The sequence below is a fragment of the Scyliorhinus torazame genome, chromosome 2, assembly GCF_047496885.1.
Source record: "Scyliorhinus torazame isolate Kashiwa2021f chromosome 2, sScyTor2.1, whole genome shotgun sequence".
In the NCBI taxonomy this organism is placed as follows: domain Eukaryota; kingdom Metazoa; phylum Chordata; class Chondrichthyes; order Carcharhiniformes; family Scyliorhinidae; genus Scyliorhinus; species Scyliorhinus torazame.
This window is the reverse complement of record NC_092708.1, coordinates 55,251,706-55,263,936: the sequence shown is the minus strand read 5'-3', so window position 1 is coordinate 55,263,936 and position 12,231 is coordinate 55,251,706. Positions and strand designations below refer to the sequence as shown.

General features: G+C 42.7%; 1 protein-coding gene across 5 annotated transcripts in view; it reads right to left on the bottom strand.

Annotated features, from left to right (window-relative positions):
• Positions 1-3,348, bottom strand: part of zeb2b (zinc finger E-box binding homeobox 2b) — a 154,633-nt gene extending 151,285 nt beyond the window's left edge. For 2 of the 5 annotated variants that reach the window (XM_072471483.1, XM_072471519.1), the window contains exons 1-2: positions 2,926-3,347; positions 312-498 (exon numbers count right to left, since the gene is read on the bottom strand). In XM_072471483.1, coding sequence (XP_072327584.1) covers positions 312-384 — 73 coding nt within the window. In that variant the 5' untranslated portion in view covers positions 385-498; positions 2,926-3,347. Of the gene's footprint in view, positions 1-311; positions 499-2,925 lie in introns of all 5 variants that reach the window. The other 3 variants (XM_072471557.1, XM_072471510.1, XM_072471492.1) reach the window with 3 other exon arrangements.
• Between the last annotated feature and the right edge of the window lie 8,883 nt (positions 3,349-12,231).

Below are 12,231 nucleotides of genomic sequence, written 5' to 3'. Positions count from 1 at the left end.
TAAACGATCGCTTGAAAAACAAACAAAAGAGACACATAACGGTTTTCTCCTGTAGGCAAATCAAGGTATTGGAGAGAGTCGAGAGAGACAGGAGTAACTTTCGCACAACATATATCCAGCACTTTCACTGGGGGGGGGGGGGGGCTTTTCGTTTCAAGTCAATCAACATTGAAGGTGGTGGGGGGGGGGGGGGGGGGTTGAGTGGAGGAGGGGGGGGGGTGCAAAATAAAACAACAACACAGCCGCTGTTAATAATGAGCCAACTTTGTACGGGACGCGGTGGCAGCAAAAGGAAAGGTGCTCTCTCCTACCGTTTTTCCTCCTGGGATTGGCTTGTTTTCGTCGCTTACACCTGGGGCCATCCGCCATGATCTGCTGCTTCATTGATAAGAGTGTGATCAGATTCCAGGACTCGGCATCGGCTCGTTTCCACCCCCCCCCCAACACACACACCACCACCACCACCTCCCCCGACTCTTTTCACGACGCTTTACGGTCCTTGGGAGGGAGAGAGAGAGAGAGAGAGAAAACAAGAGGGAGCGTTTACAAAACATACACGCAACAGTGTGTTTTACGGTACTCATTTAAATACTGCCCGCGAAATAAAGCGCAGCCCCGGCCACCAGCCCCACTCAGCGGAGTTGGGCTGCACGATGCCACTGAGCGGACACCTCTCTCCCCCTCCTCGGCACAGATTTGAACCCCCCCCCCTCCTCCCCCCAAACAAAAAATACAAATCTCCCAAATTTGGGGGCTCCTTGGAGGAAAGCCCGCGTGTTAAAAAAAAAGACACAGCTCTGGGCTGGAAGGAGGCAGATGGCTGAAATCCCGTTATTATTATTTTATGTTGCCTTTTTCTTGTGTGTCAAACATACACGAGGCGATTGTTTTTGTTTGATTTTCTTGTTGACTTTTTTCTTTTAAAAAGACAAAAAACTATTTTGTCTGACGGCGGGAGGGGAAGGTTGACTTACTGAAACAGGGCTGTGTGTGTGTTGACGGGGGGGGGGGGGGGGGGTGTTGGCAGGGCGGAGAGACAGATAGAGAGGGAGAGGGGGTGAAAAGACAGACAGGGGTCGATGGACCACTTTGGGTGCCAGAAGCGGCACTGGACTGCTTCGGCGGGACTTGAGAAATGTTTGATTTTTAATCCATTCCCCTCCACCACCACCCTCCTCCCTGACTGTAGGAAACGGGCGATCGTTGAAGTACATCAAGGTCTTGCAACTGAGGTGTGGAGAGAGAGGCGAAGTAACTAACGGTGCAGGCTGAGATCCGACTCTGTATCAATCAAGGCATTTCCGCCCTTGCTGGAATTAACACTTTTACCTCTTATTTACTTTTTCAACAAAATCCCCCCCCCCCCCACAACCAGATATTACCAATCTCTCCCCCCCCCCCCCCCCCCCCCCCCCCCCCCCACACACACACACTCAGAACCCAAAAGCATCAAACACCCGTGATGGTTAAAGGTGATTCCGGCTCATGTGGGCAATGTGTAACTGTAATCTGACATGAAGGTGGTAATTCCCCCAAAATTTACAGATGTCCCCTTTCCTTTTTTAAAAACATTTTCAAAGGACGCACACAAAAGATTCACGCCAGGCAAACGATGGCAGGAAACGTATGATCATTAAAAAAAAAATAAAACCCCAAAAACTTTTGTTGTGAAGTCAAACTGAAACGAAACTAACAAATGGGCGGGGTGGTAGGGTGGGATCCCGGGCACTGATCCAAAGAGAAAGGGTCCGCATCAAACGATCAGAAGCGGTATGCGAAATGGGCTGATATTATATTCCTGCGCCTCTAAGATATGAAAGTCCCACCACCGTGCGCACTAATTAAAACACACACACACACAAGCAACAAAGACCTTAGTATCACTCAAAAAAATGTCCAGGCGGGCTCGTCTTATGTAATAAAGTCACATAAGCCACCAAGCATGTCATAGTGAAAGATGCTACCAGTGTGCCATCCCATAACAACTGCACTTTCCTTTTTACTTTTTTCAAGTGAAGGGCGAAAATAAACAATTACGGCTACTCCTACACAATGAATCACACTTTAAGCACCATCCGATCCCCTGAGTTCTGATCAGAACTGACTTTAGTCACTATTGAAGACGAACCCCCAAGTTTCACTTTTGCCATCATAGCTGCTGGGGTTTTTTCTGTTGCCGCCCGCCTCTGAAGTTGGGAGGGGTCTTTTTCTCCCCCCCCCCCCCTCCCTTAATGCGGAGAACAGGACACACACACACAAAAGTGGAAACCCTGGCATATAGTTCAAAAAAGGATTGAAAGTTTAGGCGAGAAATGTGATTCACAGCGAGAATGGGGATCGAGGGCTGTCTCATTCGGCTGCAAATGACAAAACGTGGCTTCTTTTTTAAAAATCTGGAATTAAAAAAATCTATCGATCTTGTTCGATCCCTCGACATTTCCGTCTGAGCAACAATCAGCCAGAGAGAGGGAGAGAGAGATTGGGGAGGAAGCGCATCGTGAGCCTCGCATTGTAGCAGCAGGTTAACGGTTCCCATTCCTCATTAAAGAAAAACAAAAAAACTCTACGAAAACGAGAAACACACGCGTTGCTGGAAGTGGGGGGGGGGGGGGGGGGGCACACTTGCAATTTTCCGCAAGGGTTCACATCAGCTGATGGACATTGCTTAATTCCCCCCCCCCCCCTTCCGTCAACACCTTTTCTATTTAACACCTGGACATCAGGTACTTTCACAAAGTTTTACCAACCCCCCCCCCCCCCCCCAAATACTAGCAGGACAAGAGTAGGGACCAGTGAGATTCCTCCCTCCTACTACCCCTCACAACAAAGTTTATTCCCTCGAGCAGTCCAATATCTGCACACACACACAAGCGCACACACACAAACATCTATATATGTAAATATATAGATAAATGCATAAAATACCTGCTCTGTCCTGGCTTGTGTTGTTTAGTGAAACTGCTAGGAGATCGGCAGCGTGGAGGTGAAGGAGCATGAAGAACAAGGCGAGGGTTTTTTTAAGAAAAAGGAAGGGGGCGAAGTAAGGGAAACCTTTAAAGTCTTGAAGAAGGACCGTTATTCCTGCTGTGCAGGTTAGAACTGATCGCTCCGTTGTCTCCCACACCAGGAAACACAACCTGTGGACGGACTGACGTGTTCCGCTAGCTGGAATGACATTTTTTTGTAAAGAGAGTCCCTGAAGTGCGGACCCAGAAACGCACGCCACCTATCTTCGTGGAAGGGATAATTGAAAATCCGTAAACGTGATCATCGGTAGATGTGACGTTCTCAAACATTTTTCTTCTCTCTCTCGTGTGTGTGTGTGTGTCCAGTCCCAATCTGGATTGGATTACCTTTTCAATTCGCAGCCAGCGACGGGAGGATGGGGAAACGGGGGAGAAAGAGGGTGGTGGCTGGGGAAGGGAGGAGGAGGAGGAGGGGGGGGGGGGGGTGCAGCAGCGATATGCAATTGCCCCTGTCCCTCCCTCCACCACGAAATTGCACCATTCTCACAATGTCAGATGTCCCCGAAAGTCCTGCTCGCACAGCCCCAGCGCTGCTCACTTGCTTTATTTTTGTTTGAACTCCTGCCCTCCCTCCCCTTCCCTTTGCAACTCTTGCTCATTGCAACAAGGGGAGGCAGACGGCAAGATCCATCGCTATGTCAGTAAGTAAAGGCAGTCTCTGCTTGACAAGGAGCTGCCGGTCGGATCTGTCCCGCTCCCACCCTCCCTCTCCCCTCCCTCCCTCCCGCCGCTTAGTGTGACTCAGTTTCAATGACATTTTATTCGTTTCACACAAAAGTTTGGAAGCTGCTCTCTCATTCTGCTCTAGCGGCCCAAACCGTCCGCAAACCTTGGAATCCCGGACTGAACCCCCCCCCCCCCCCCCCCCCCCCCCAATCTCCTCCACGCCGATTCTGAGCCCCAGACTCTGGCAGTCGCTGGAAACTTCAAACCCCCTTTGACAAACTTTCATCTGTTTTGGTGGGGTGGGGGGAGACAGGAGAGCATCCCCCGTTGTCCTTTCGTCTTAAGAAATGAACCCTTGCAGACTATTAGCTGCCAGTGCCGGGTTGGTAACCTACAACTGTAGCCACCTTTAAAGCCCAACACATCAAAGAAGAATGATTATTTAAACCACTTGCTCTAACCTCTAACCCTATTAGTAACTGATCTAAAAGTTTAAAAAAAGGGGGGGGGGGTTGCAGTTCGACGGTGAGAAACGCACTGGCGTCTCAAGAGTTAAAGCTTTATGTTGATGAAGTTCTTATGGGGAATTAAAATACCTGGTTTTAAGTGAACGACCGCAAGATTGGGATTCGTGAGGCTGTTGGGATAGAGCAGCGAACGCATTGGGTTTGTAGGGTGTGGTTCTAAAATGCTTTATGTTTGTAAGTGTTTATATCCGCGCCAGTCTGTCTATGTGTTTCATTCCCCCCTTTTGCCGACTAGTTAGTTGTACTTGTCCGAATATCTGCTTCTCACTCCTTTCACATTGATACCAAAGGCTCAGCCTCCGCAACTCAACCATTGGCTCCGTGACAGCCCCTAGCTGCCCTGCCCTGACATCTCGCTCACTCCTGTTTGGTTAATTAAGTTTTCAATCACCGGACACTGGGTAATAACACATCAGATTGATCATTGATCGGAGCCTGTCATTTATTGTTTCAGGAATAGGCGGGGCCCTGAGGGTTTTTTTTTGAAGGGTGTACAACTTATGAGATGTTGTGGTTTCTATGTAACGAAATTTAAAGTGGGCTCCCCGGAGATCTTCATAAGTCTTGATTCCCGAGATGTCTCTTTTTAATTCCTGTAATTATTTCGACATTAATGGTTAAAGGTAGCAGCGTAAGGTTGGTTATGTCCATTGGTGCTTTTGAAATGTCTGAACAATATGACCTGGTGGAGGGGGATCCTGTTTAAATGTAATCCAAATTTGACTTTCACGGGTAAAACAATAAATCTCCTCCATTCCTGTCTGGGGGGAGTTCTGTGCTCTCTGCCAAAGTTTATCCAGTACTGGGGCCAGAAGTCAATCTGCTGTCTTTTAATGCAGAAGTTTTATAAATCATTTTTTCCTTAATGTTGCAACATGACATGATACAAGAATACCCAAGATGGGTATAAGATGTTAAAAAAATCGAGTCCAGCCTTAATCGCTCACCAGGTCCAAGTGAATCTAATAATTCTAATGCTGTTGCTGACTCTTCGCTTAGAATAAATTCTGTCACAATGTAACTTTTCAATGAAATTTCCTTTTGATGCATATTGTAAACGCATTTGTTTTATGGGAGTGTGTGTGGGGGTGGGGAGGGGGGTGGTGTGCAATCGTGTTGCATTAAGGCTACATTCTTGGTGAAAAACGAGTTATTTTCAATGAATCTAAGCTTTCGAATGGTAAACTGCAAGACTCAGTCAGTGAGATGGTAAACTTTGGGTGTAATCCCATGAGTAGAGAGCAGACTATACTCCCTTGAGCGTAATTCCAATACAATGTCTTTCAGTTACTTTTTAAAAAAGGACTCTCCATCGCCAGCCTCTCATTTAAAAATCAAATGACTAAAGAAACCGCTGATTCACTCGAAAACATTTTTTTCAGGCTAGTTCTGTTGGTGTATTTTTGCATTATTTTTTGTTTAAGCGATGGAAGGATGACCTAATTGTGGAAACTCTCTTCGAGAGGTTTATTGAGTCTGACAGTATGAAGGACTTGATTTAACATCAGCAAAGGTACAGTCATCAAATGGCATCTCAGTAATGTTACAATTTCCATATATACTTTTGCAAGTATTAGACAGCCTTTTGCCAATGGCTTTCAAGTCTATCTAGTTAGTGACTGAACCATACAGACTAGAAGAGCCCTATGTTTGATCGTTGTCGATTTAGTGACCTGAGCTAGGGTGGCAGTTGTGATTGGTTTCAGTGTTCCTGGATTAAAAAATGGAAAGTTGGCCAGAGTTTTATTATCCAGCATATAAAGTCGCTATGAGTGGTCATCGGGTGAGGGCAGGGATTGGGCTGACTGTGATGTTTCTTCTGGCCAAATGGCCTTTGACACTGAGAAGACACATATAAGAATAATGACCACTTAAGAGAGGTACTGGAGGGCCTGGTGGGAGTGAGGAACTGTTCCCCAGAAAGATATCATGGCCTTTAAAAGAGTAGAAAAATTGTTGGGAAAATAACAGTGAGGAAAAGCAATTCAAGCAACAAAATATGCATGCTGAGGCTAACTTTAAAAAAAACCTACTGACTTTTAATGTTATTGATGTTTTAAATGATTAATATTGAAATGTTTGTAAAGCACATATGCTAGACTATTAAAGTAAAGGAAATCAGAAAATGTTGCATGACTTTTTATCTTACTGAGTGTCATGAAGCTCATTTTTTTGTCATTCACTTTTGAAATCAGGTACTGAGGGTGATGCTTCCATCATGGAAACACACAAAAGTACAATTAAGGAAAAGACTCTGCACCTCATCTGACTGGTCCTAAAAACAAATACGTCATAACTAACCACTGCCTCAAATATCCATCCCATTTCCCTAATATATTCCCACACTATCTCCGTCTCTTCTACAATCCGTTCCACATGTTTCATACTCACTGTTTAAAATAATTAATTCCATGTTCGGCGCAACTTTCCTCTTCCAAGCCTGATTCCACGTTCCCAGATTCTTGCATTTGTGGCAAATGCACACATGATAGTAATATTCAAATTAACAAAGCTTTTAAGAATCTTGAATAATAACTCCTCCGGGCCTTGTGTTCCCCAGGATCCGAAGGCCATGTCTGCCCATTTTTCCCTATATCTCATACATCATAGCTGGGCAAAAATGGTGTCTGTCCCATCATTGCTTCTAATGCATAGACAACCTTGCTATGGTACAGTGACCAACATTGTACACAGTACTGTTGTGGAAGCTGTACCAGTGCATTGCCCAGATTCATTGCCTCTTTGTAAAACATGTGTCCTATCTCCCTTGGAATATTTGTTAGTTTTAGTGACTGCTTCGGCACACTGGATGGTTAGTTCCCTTGAGTCATTGCCCAGTTTTCTTATTCCCTTTGCATTTTGGCATACTGAGGGATAGAGCCATTCAGTTAACATTGCCACTTTTAAAATTTATCTTGCATTTGCTCACTTTTCATCCCATCTCCCTGTTCGCCTGAGATTCCTTTTTTCAGCTGGTGTTGGGTTTAAGATGACACGATATTTTGAATCATGTGACTGGCATGAACACCTTTAAAGAGCTTCTTAATCTAAATTCTAGGGTGCCGATGGTAAACCTGAGGTAAGGAGTGCGTGTGGAATTCAACTGACGTGTCACAGCCAGTTTGGCACAATTCAGGTGAAATGTGGCCTTCATGGGTGAAGCCACCACCCAATGCAGTTTTGGATCAAAGCTGGTGACGAGCACTGATTGAAATAAAAGTAATGACCAGCCAGAGTTTGGAACATTCCATTCAGCAGAATTAACTTAGGCCAATCCATCGGGAGTTTGGTTCTCGTGTTCTTTTCCTTTAAGAAGCCTGTATCAGTTTTCTGACAATTGCCTAATTTATGTTGTGCAGCAAGGTACTGTGAACAGTATGATACAATCCGTTAGGCACGTCACTATTTTTGTAACAAATTCACCAAAACAATCTGGGAGAATATGTTGAAAATGAGTGCTCTTCAGCTTGAGATGATAACTCATCTCAATCAGATGGCGACTAGGGGCTTTTCACAGTAACTTCATTGAAGCCTACTTGTGACAAGCGATTTTCATTTCATTTCATAAGGTGATTTACAAAACAAATTAAATGTAAATTTGAGCCAGTATCTAAAAACTAAATTATTGCTGACACTGACAGCAAAGTATTTTCGCAGATTCACATTTTATGAATGGTAGGGGTCCAGCTGAGATCACAAATACAAACAGAATGTTTGTCCCTACTACTGAAAGCACCAGTGTTGCATTTAAAAGCTTTTCCTAGGCCGATCTGGGTCAATGTAAAATTGGAGCCAGTTCATTCAGACAGGAAGAGGTCATAAGGCAGGCAGAGATTTGCAAAATAGAGGTGAAGAACAGTAGTATTTGGGAAGCTCTTTGTTGATCTCGCTCCATGTCACTCAGTTTTTGAAGGCAAATCTACAGCAAGTTAATCAGTCCCAGCTTCTTCGCAACAATTTCCCACCCGCTCAAACCTCCCAAGATGATGTGGGTAGCTATTATTTACGTGAGGTTAGATATTTCAGTGAATATTTGTTTGAATGCAGAAATGGTTAACTTAAGTGACAAATATTTTATGGCCTTGCCTATTTTATGTCTCTGATCTAAACAAATGTATAGAAAGTACAAAAAACATAGTTGCTGTTGTCATTTTGTAAAGTCTTGCAAATAAATATGGCCTTTGGTATAAATATTGCCAAAATACACCACATTGGTAGAATTTATATTAACTGCACCTCCTTTCAGCCCTTGCCACCACACGTTTCCTCCCTTTCCGGAAGGCACATACACATGCCAGATATAGTTCTCTGAGCATTAGCAACAATTTGGCACCAGACCTAAGTGACCATACTTCATTAACAAGTCTGGGCTGTGATTCTATTCAAGTGTGGAGAATATCATAGGCAGCCCTGATGGTGTCCTCACTAAAGCCCTTCAGCAAGGCCCCAGCGAACAATTAGGATAAGGAAACTTTGTCTTAATGCTTTTTTCCCCAGGCTAGGGATACTGAGGAGACATGTAGCATCCCCACAATGACTCTCGACAAAGATTTGCTTACGCAGCACAGGCCTGTGATCAAACTTGGCCATTTACTGGTCTTTTTTTACTTGCGCTGGCTGTATTCAGGACAACGCTGCAAAGGGGGCCCCAAACAAGCCTTCGGTATCTTAGTAGCATGTGCAAAGGGCCGACTATCTGTTTCAGGAAAAGATTCTGGACACCTGGATTGTTGCCTACAGCAATATCGTGGTTCACTTCCAGCTTGAAATGAGGATACACTTCCCAACAATCATTTTGGAAGCTTAAGTGTCTGTTAATTGCCTGCAAAATAGATACAGCGCCATTGAGTTTCTAGCTCCCACCCTTTGATAGACCACAATTTCCTCCAGGTAAACATTGCGAAGTTCCAAGTCCCATCATATTTGGCACTTACCACAAACACCATACTCTTGCCACTAAGTCCAAACTCTGCCAACAGTCTCAGATTGGAGGATGCCTGGTTGGATTCCCAGCTCATTGTCCATACCCAGATCCTTTCCATAATAAAGATTGGCTGTCTCTATTTCCTTAACACCATCTACTACTTGCCCAGCCTCTGGCACATCTGCTGCTGAAACCCATATCTCAGCTTTTTATCAACTCTGGATTTCAATATTTTCCTGGAAGTCCTCCCCTTTTCCAGTATCCATAAATGTTTGGTCGCCTAAAAGTCGGCTCCTGATATCCTATCCTGCATCAAGTTGCACTTACCCATCACCTATCCATGCTGATCTTCATTAGCTCCCCAATGTGTCAAATTTAAAATGATTTCCTTGTGTTTAAATCCCTTCTTAGCTTTCTAGTTCCATGTATCTGTAACCTTCCTGAGTCCATGGCAACCAGGATGCTCTGTTCCATGATTCTGACCTTTTGTATATACTTGCCTTCTTTTGTCCCATTGGCAGTGACTGGGCCTTCAACTGTCTTGGCATAAACAGTCCTTAAACCTCTTTACTTTCCTACTGCCATTTTCTCACTTAAGACTCTCCTTAAAACAAATTTCTTTGATCAAGCTGAAGCTTTTTGCCACCCATTCTAATATCTCCTTTTGTGGGTAGACACACATTTCGTCCAATTACTTCTTTAAGAGCAGCGTTGGACATTTTTCTAATTTAAAGGTGTAATATAAATGTGAGTTGTTCATTTTAAAATAGGCATTAAACTGTTTACGTTAATATTTTTCTTGAAATAAAGTTAATGAATTCCATGCAAACATTTTAAGGATTCATATACTAATATACATATTTCATAAATTTAAGGCTCATGTGATACATTTATTGACTGAAATGTGGAGGAGGAAAGGGAGAAGAAAATGAACTTTTAATGACTTTTTTCCAGGATAATGGATTTTATTTGCACAGCGACATGTTTATATTAAAGCACCAGAACATCACTGTATCTGAAGATCAAAAAGACCAGGGCTTGTCAGTCTGACCAACATAATTGCTGGTAGAGTCATTTGTCTATCTTGACGATATAAGTGCACTGCTCAGCTTGAACAGCATACCTGTAAATGTAAGGCAGGATGATCTCAGGTTATGAGCCTATCTGTAATTTGAATATAGTTCAGAACAATCCTCATAACACCTTCCCTTGAAACCAAAAAGTGACAAGAGCATTTTATCTGATAAAGCAGATAGCCAATCTTACAAACATCAGACAAACTCTCAGCCGCAATCCCTGTGGTGAGAGACTGGAACATCTACAGGAGAAACACTTTGGAGTCACTAGGAAACAGGAATGGCTCCAAAATGGCTGTGGTTCTCTTTGAAGCCAAAGGTGGTCCTTGCCTGGCACTCGTAAGACTACTCTTCACCCCCTGCAGTTCCTATGATGTTATCTTACATGGCCTGCTGTGTGCTACATTATCATTTTATAACAGTTGTTGAGGGAGCCTTCTGCTATTTGGGACTGTAGTCAAACATTTTAAAAACACACGGTATCAGTCACATAATTAGCATGCGATGAACACAAAACTATACCTTGAAACTTCACTCAATGCTATGACATGTTTATAAATGGTCTTTTTTAAAAAGGTGCATTTGCTCTCTGCATTTCACCCAGTTCAACATTTTAAAAAAATCCTCCCATGTTGCACTAAAATAAAAGGGAGTAGCATCCAGGAGTCGTTTAAACAGAAGAATATATTGTCTATTATATTTACATAAAATGAGAGTGTCTGTGTATCATAGCATACAAATATCACCAGCCCGAGCAGCAAATTTTTAGTTAATTGATTATAAACAGCATGATGATTTGTAAAATCTTTGCCTCCTCACACTCTGCAGTATAGTTCAAGAGTTCCATGATATTCTTCTAATTTATTGCACTTGATATGGTGGCATAACTTTGCCATTCAGACTTTTATCAGACTTGTTAAAATGAAGAAAAAAAAGAACAGCTGGTTTGGTAATCAATGTGTACAAAGTAGACAGTTTTATCAATCAACCTAAAGGGAATATCTATCACCTAACAGGCACTTAAACTGACCTGGGTACAAAAAAAATGTATTGGATTGTAACAGTATTCTCCGTATTAAAGCACAACTTGAGCACAACTTCAATACCTAGGATTAATGCAAAACTACCTCCGTCTCAACTGCCATTTCTGAACCCTCTCTGTCCCATATTAACCCCTGTATACCTCATTGAAGTTCTGCTTGTAGCAAAGTTCCCCTGTGATTCAGCCCTATATCAAACATAAGTTTTACTTTAAAGTAATGAATTTCCAGTGGAAGCAGTAAATATGGAAAGTAGGTCAGCGAGCAACATTCAGGGGCCCACAAGGAGTTAAATTCTTGAAGTTGCATTTTTGTAGAATTTGCCAAATGATTATTTAAATGATGAGATTTCAGTGAAAGTTACAAATCTAATTATAATATTACAACATAGGAGATTTATATTAGATGGAAAACTAACTAATGAATCTCTAGTTTGTGAAATTTAAATATTGCGCTAATAAAAAGATTACTGTATTGCCAGATATTCAGAGAGCTCATAAATTCAATGCATTTGTGAGGGGGAAAAAGTACTGCTTGCTTGAATTCCTTTAAATATGAAAAGCTGTGCTTAAAAGAGAAACGTCAGCTTTCACTGCATGACAGTAACTCACATTCAGTCTGCTTTTATTTAAAGGCCATGTGTTATCCCATATTTCTGTTATACAACTAAAAAAGTATACATCTGTACATCAAAATACATTTATCTTTATATTTCAATACATTTAAAATTTACACTCAAACTTTGAATACCTAAGTACAGAAGCAGCATCATACCATCAAGGACTCAAATATGTATCACTGCAGAATGTGGTCTGTCTGTCATTGGACTATGAATAATTCCTATGTCTACTACTTTTATATCACCAGATACCTCTGTCCATCATTAGTCTGTTCAGAGTTGAGTCATATCAACTAATATCTGGAAAGGCAGGTTATTATTAGGTGTTGGATTCACACCATCATTGAGAGGAG